Source organism: Glycine max, chromosome 7 (assembly GCF_000004515.6).
Source record: "Glycine max cultivar Williams 82 chromosome 7, Glycine_max_v4.0, whole genome shotgun sequence".
NCBI classification, from domain to species: domain Eukaryota; kingdom Viridiplantae; phylum Streptophyta; class Magnoliopsida; order Fabales; family Fabaceae; genus Glycine; species Glycine max.
This window is the reverse complement of record NC_038243.2, coordinates 8894550-8900669: the sequence shown is the minus strand read 5'-3', so window position 1 is coordinate 8900669 and position 6120 is coordinate 8894550. Positions and strand designations below refer to the sequence as shown.

Genomic DNA, 6120 nt, shown 5'->3' with positions numbered 1-6120 from the left:
AAGTCTGGGACCATCTAGGTTAATCCCACATATATTCTTCCTGGTGAATCTCTTTCGCTGTATGTTTAGCTTTTCCTCCCTTTCCCATAAGGGCCCTTCCACTTATGTGACAGTTTTTCTGCATACAAAACCTCTTTTCTTTTAATTTTCACTTTAGCAATCTCTCTTTTTTTTCTCTATTTTTTTTACTTTAGCAATCTCTATTTCATTTTTCACTTGAGAAGAGCTCATCTTTTCAGCTGCTTATGCAATGTGAAACAGGAATTCACATTAGAAATCCCAACACCATCAGTCTCTATGGATGGATTGATGGATAGATGGACCATACCAAGCTTGTATAGAGCAATGAACACAGAAATTTAAGGCTAATAACTTTAGGATTTAGCCATGAGAATGCAACGACAAAGTCATCTCATTTGCTTCACCTGTGGTATGTGCTATGCGATACGAAGAACTGATAATCAGGGTGATTCGCCTGAAGCAGCCTTAACCAGTTATCTGCAGCCTGCAAGAGAGAATTTGCTAGTTGGCTCTCACTAACTCCATTTTGTATCCAAATAGATCGATCCCTTTAACTTGTAGGAAGCCATTGCGAATGTCGGTAAGGAAATCTTTGGCACACCGCCATCCATGTCATTTGGATAAACCAAAATTGGAGCCTGAGTACTTCCATTTCCTGCAAAATGTAATCAAAAGAAAGTTGAAAATAAATTAAAAAGTTATTAGCATTGCACATAAACTGTGATTACTTCATTTTTTGCAATAAAACATTACTTATATATAAAAACTCAGATAAAATCAATCAGCAAGTGAATTTTCTTGTTCTTATTTGACCTTCAGAGTGCCATGCTTCTAACAAATGCAGGAACACTTGCAGTAAAAATATTCACAACTGCACAGTTTGCAGCTTGAGTACAGCTGGTCCCACTCTGTTTTTGGACAACTGCATTCAGCCACTAGCAACTGTAGAGGTGTTAGTCATGGGATTGTAAAGTGATGGGTATCTATATTTTTCCAAAACAGGAATTAATAGTAATGTATCTCTCTTTCTTTGTTTCCACACCTCTTACTATGTTATCATAATCAACTACACTCCTTATCCATCTTGAATTATTTTGCTCATTTCAAACATAAACAAGCACTAAAGCACAATATGATTATCTTTATTTACAAGAGTTAGTTGAAGAAGCACTTATTAATGTCAAATAAAAGGAAAAGATAGAAAATAAAAGCTTGATTCAGTAAATGTGTGCCATTGGGGTAGATGCTGTAGTAGGCGATAATAGAGTGCTATTCATAACACAGCCAAGCAGTCATCAGCTGCTATTTTTTTCCAGTGGCAACATCACATTTATCTGTTGTGACTATTGAAGTTGCAATCACCTAAAATGACGACATTTCATGAATGTTGACACTACAACTGTGAAATACTTTCAGAAACTCATTTTTGCCCTCAACCTTAATGTAGCAAAGGAATTTTCAGGGATTTTGTTTGATTTAAAGAAAAAGGATCAAAAAGGTTTTGGACAAAAACCCATTGTCTTGTACATTTCAGCCTTTTACCTTCATTTCAACCAAATCCCATCGGACCCATTGTTCATCAGCATTATTCCAGCCAAGCCCGAGGGTTTACCGGCCCTGCTGCATTTTCCTGCCAAGCATCTCTTCTTTAAGTCTTCACCCTTGTTTCGTAAGTTTCTGTGCTCTTTAGTAGCTGCGAAGTCTTTTTCTTTTTTGTCTCTAGCTATTCACAGTTCTGTTTTCTTCTTGCTTCTCATTCCTTGTAGGCTTAAACTTATTTGATTCCTTCACTTTACTCATATATATGACTATTGATTATTACTTATGCATTTGTATTTAATTTTTATTGTTTTTAGCATTTATACGTGCAGCATATATTGTTTAACCTATATCTAAATTTCAGTATATGACCGATCTATGCACTATACCACTATAACATTTTTTAGACTGGCTGCTATGCGCTGCCATCTGGATTGATATGCTATGGTAGATGACCATCTTTCATATTTGATTACCAAAAAAAGAATATTTACTGGAGAATTTTATGTTCTTGAGATATGGTAAACAGGAAAAGAGGAAATAAGTTTTAAAATGAATTAATACATTTAATACTATTTACTCCAAATGAGTGCAGAATCTTGACATTAAAATGCATGAGTGCATCTAACAAAAATGAGCCCATTCAATTGATGAATCATGATAAGCTAGAACCACAATGCCACTTCCGATCAAACAAAGGGTTAAAGTTTCATGATTACCAGCCAAGGGTGTATGGAGTGTATGGTATGTAAGAAACCAGGCATCTAAATCTTTTAATGTTGGACCGGTGGGTATTCGATATATAGGATACCTGAAAGATTCCATTACAAAAACGTTAGTTGGCACAAAGGACAGCACTAAAGCAATAGATCAAGTTATTCTCACCATGCTACACACATCCAACTGGCTGGCAACAAATCACAAATTCTTAGTGATTTGAGGCTAGGATAGTGGTGTGCAAGATCAAGTATCTGTCCAAATATAATAAAATACATATGGATTGTTCAAATTAACTGCAAATAAGCCACATATTAATTGAGACCAGTACTAACCTTGTCAGAAAAAGGTTCACGGCTATAAGGAGGATCATGATCAAAATACTCAAAAAGAAGATCTTTAGGATTCCAAGTTTCACTATCATCGGTAGAAAATCCCACTTGCATTGTATTGTTATTGTGTTTATCATGTACAGATAGCCTGCTCATTTCAAACGAAGCATCACCTGTATGATATTGACTATTTCTTTGTGCTATAAAAAGTTCTGATCTTTTTCCAAATTCACTGTCACTGTTTCCCTCACTGCTTGAATCTCGGCAGTTCACTGGTGTACCTAATGACAACAAAAAAATCAGATCATGTTATAAACTAAAACACAATAGCACATTCTTCAGAAAAATGCATAATAGCATAAAGGAAGCAACAGATTAACATACCATGAAAATTATAACATTAAATTCCCAAAATACAGAACCACATTGACAACATACAGTAATCTCAGTAGCCAGAAAGAAAGAAGGAGAATGAAGAAAGAATGCAAGATTTTCCAATAATTGAGATAAAAAAAAATGTCTTAGTTTACCTAAATTAACACTAATTGGTAGTACAAAATGACCCAATTCCACAGAGCACAAGAGAGATCCATGAAGCACCACATCAAAACAAATTATATATAAATCAGATGCACAACATGTTAAATTTAAGAACAAAAATTCTCAATTCCCTCAAATGCTGCCTGTCTGCAAGAACCTCACAGTCAACAGCCATTAATTTGCACTTACAAATTAAAAAAAGTCTTTTACCAAGGATGAAAAGAGGATGGAAAATGTAAATGCATAAAAAAAATAAACTCTAATGGCAAAACAGCAAAAAGGTTTGTGATCTAGTGCAATTCAAGCATAACCAAAATTTCATGGTAAAAAATCAGAATCAAACCCATCTTATTCACTATAATAATCAGTTCCCATCCTAATTCTTCCCAATTTTTGCTACAATTTTCAATTCTTTCACTTTTTATATCTACGACAAGCATACATTTTACAAAATCTAAAACCACAAATGCATTTAACTTTTGTTGATTTCACCTTCCAACCAGTGCTACCAACATAATCAAGCAATTCATAAAATCAATTTAACCATAACACAGAACAAACAAACTACAGAAAAACTATAACCATGTTTCCAGTGATCAGTGTAGTCTCAACTCAAAGTTACAAATTCCTACACACATAAAAGCATGGCTCTACAAATGAAATGCCAATACCTTGGCTTAGCATTTAACTTCTTATCTGATTGACCATATAGTTGAATAGCCGACAAATACGGAACATAATATTGCACAACAGATATTCTTAGATCAAGTACCAAAGGGACATTCATCAATCTTATGTCTAAAGCAAGTAAGTAGTAAATTATTCCTGCTAGAGTTAACATTTCATCAACAGACCAAAAAAAAATGTTTGTTAAGAATCAAGAATTAAGATTAAGATTCCCGTTGAATCATTCAAAATCACATTTAAATACCAGCTAACATGATTTTAGTTAGATGTTCACATATTTGGTCACACACTGAGGAATTGATTTTGAGTTGAAAGAACAAGTAACTTTTGTATCAGAAAAAAAAAAAAAAAAAAACTGAATTTTGCTATCAACTTGCTTTTATAAGGAAAACATCCTAACATAAATCACTTCACTTCAAGCTCAATTTTAACTAAAATCAATTTCATTCAAAATTGATTTTGCCAATTCTCACACAAGCATACACTAAATGGAGCATGTTGTACCCTCCAAATCCCACAAACCAAAAACCATAACTTAAAACATAGCTCAATTGCATAAAGAACAAGATGAGATGAACCTTAGCCAAATATTGAGCTGTGACTGAAAGAGTTGTGGACTCCAAAAACCTATCAATGTTACTAGCAGGCTCTACAGAAGGGCAAGAAGATGGTTTGTTCAACGAGTATGAAGACTCATTGGGATTCCCATTCTCAGAAGCAGCAAGTTCCCTCTTTGAAACGGAATCAGTGCTCTCAGTTTCACCACCACTCTTCTCTCTCTGAACCGGTTTACGCTGATTCTGGTTCTTCCTTGCCTTCACCGGAATGTACAACCGATCATCACCACGAACACCTCCAAATTGCAGAGCAGTCCCCAACATTTTCCAACACTCAACAAAGTAAAAAAAAAAAAAAATGAAGGAAAATATGGTATGATTAAGAAGAAGAAAAAACAAATAAAAAAAGACAAGGCCCAGATTAAAAAAAATCTTGTCTTTTTAAGTTTTTCCAATGAAGAACGATGAAACGAAAGTAAAATCAGAAGTGGGTCATGCAATCTGAGGTACTAGACTCCACAAACAAAAGAGAAAAATTTCTGAGCGAACAGAGGATGAATACACGGGAAAACATTGTTTTTTCTTTCTCGGTGATTTTCAGCAACCAAACACCAATTTGGAATTAGAAGATAATCACAGTGAGGTGGTGATGAGATTCTGCAGATGAAAGAAACCCAGAAGAGAGTTGACGAGAAGAAAAAGGGGATCAAAGAATAGGTGGAAGGGAAGAGACGAATGAAGGGTGCTTTGTTGAATGGATTGGATGGGAGAAAGTGGAATGAATTTGAAGGAATATATGCGTGAAGTAATGAACAGAGTGAGAAAAGAGAGGAAGAAAACTTTTCTTCTTCAGCCCCTCACTGGAACAGAACAGAGAAGAATGGGTGCATAGAAATTTTGGTGCTACCTCAGAGGAGAATATCTTGTTTCTCTATTTTACTCTGGTGGGGTTAGGAGCATGATTATCGTGGGAAATTTTTATTAATTATTAATGCAAACACTTTGGATAAGTTTATGAATTAGTTGAAAGACTGGTACACATCCTAGGATGCAACTATTAGCATTATGAATTATATTAATTCCTTATTCTTGTTAAAAAAAATTAATTACCTAATCTCATAATAATTTTAAAAAATATATTAAAATTAAATAATTGTGTAATTTAAATATAATTATCTCATATAAAATTCAAATGATATTAATTTCATTGTTCATAAGGGAAGCAAATTTAAATTGCTAATAATACACCAACGTATAAACATGAATCAACACAAGCACATGTAATTTGATACGGTTTTTGACATGAATCAACCGCCAATCTCGTTCTATATAAGGTCGTTGTTCAGGTTCGTCAAGTCCACCTGTCATGAGAGCCAAGAAGACTTGTTAGACACTTATTCATATAACCCCCATATAGAACTAAAGTCATTGAAGAATGAATATAATGCAGTAGTATTAAATAGTCATCTTAAACTTGATATAACTATTTGTTCAAAGTTAAAAGTTAAAACAGGATCCATAAATATTTGTCTTCAGTTTCGCATGGTGTTGATATAACTATCATAAATTTAAATGAATAAATTATTGATATAAAGTTGTACAGTAAAAACCATCAGTGCATTCAAAAAATATATGTTAAAATAAGAAGGGTGGGAAAAAACATAAAATCAAGAAGAAACACACAGTCCCACTGATCAATAGAGACACAGATTGCTAGTTGAAATTAT

The 6120-nt window shown here is 33.9% G+C and overlaps 1 protein-coding gene across 1 annotated transcript; it reads right to left on the bottom strand.

Annotated features, from left to right (window-relative positions):
* Positions 1 to 425: 425 nt before the first annotated feature.
* LOC100802473 (uncharacterized) lies at positions 426 to 5342 on the bottom strand. Its single transcript, XM_041017157.1, has 7 exons — positions 4415 to 5342; positions 3782 to 4023; positions 3265 to 3296; positions 2613 to 2890; positions 2446 to 2531; positions 2280 to 2371; positions 426 to 676 (listed from the first exon to the last, which is right to left on the bottom strand). The coding sequence occupies exons 1-7, from the start codon at positions 4715 to 4717 to the stop codon at positions 537 to 539; spliced, it is 1173 nt and encodes a 390-aa protein (XP_040873091.1). The 5' UTR covers positions 4718 to 5342; the 3' UTR covers positions 426 to 536.
* Between the last annotated feature and the right edge of the window lie 778 nt (positions 5343 to 6120).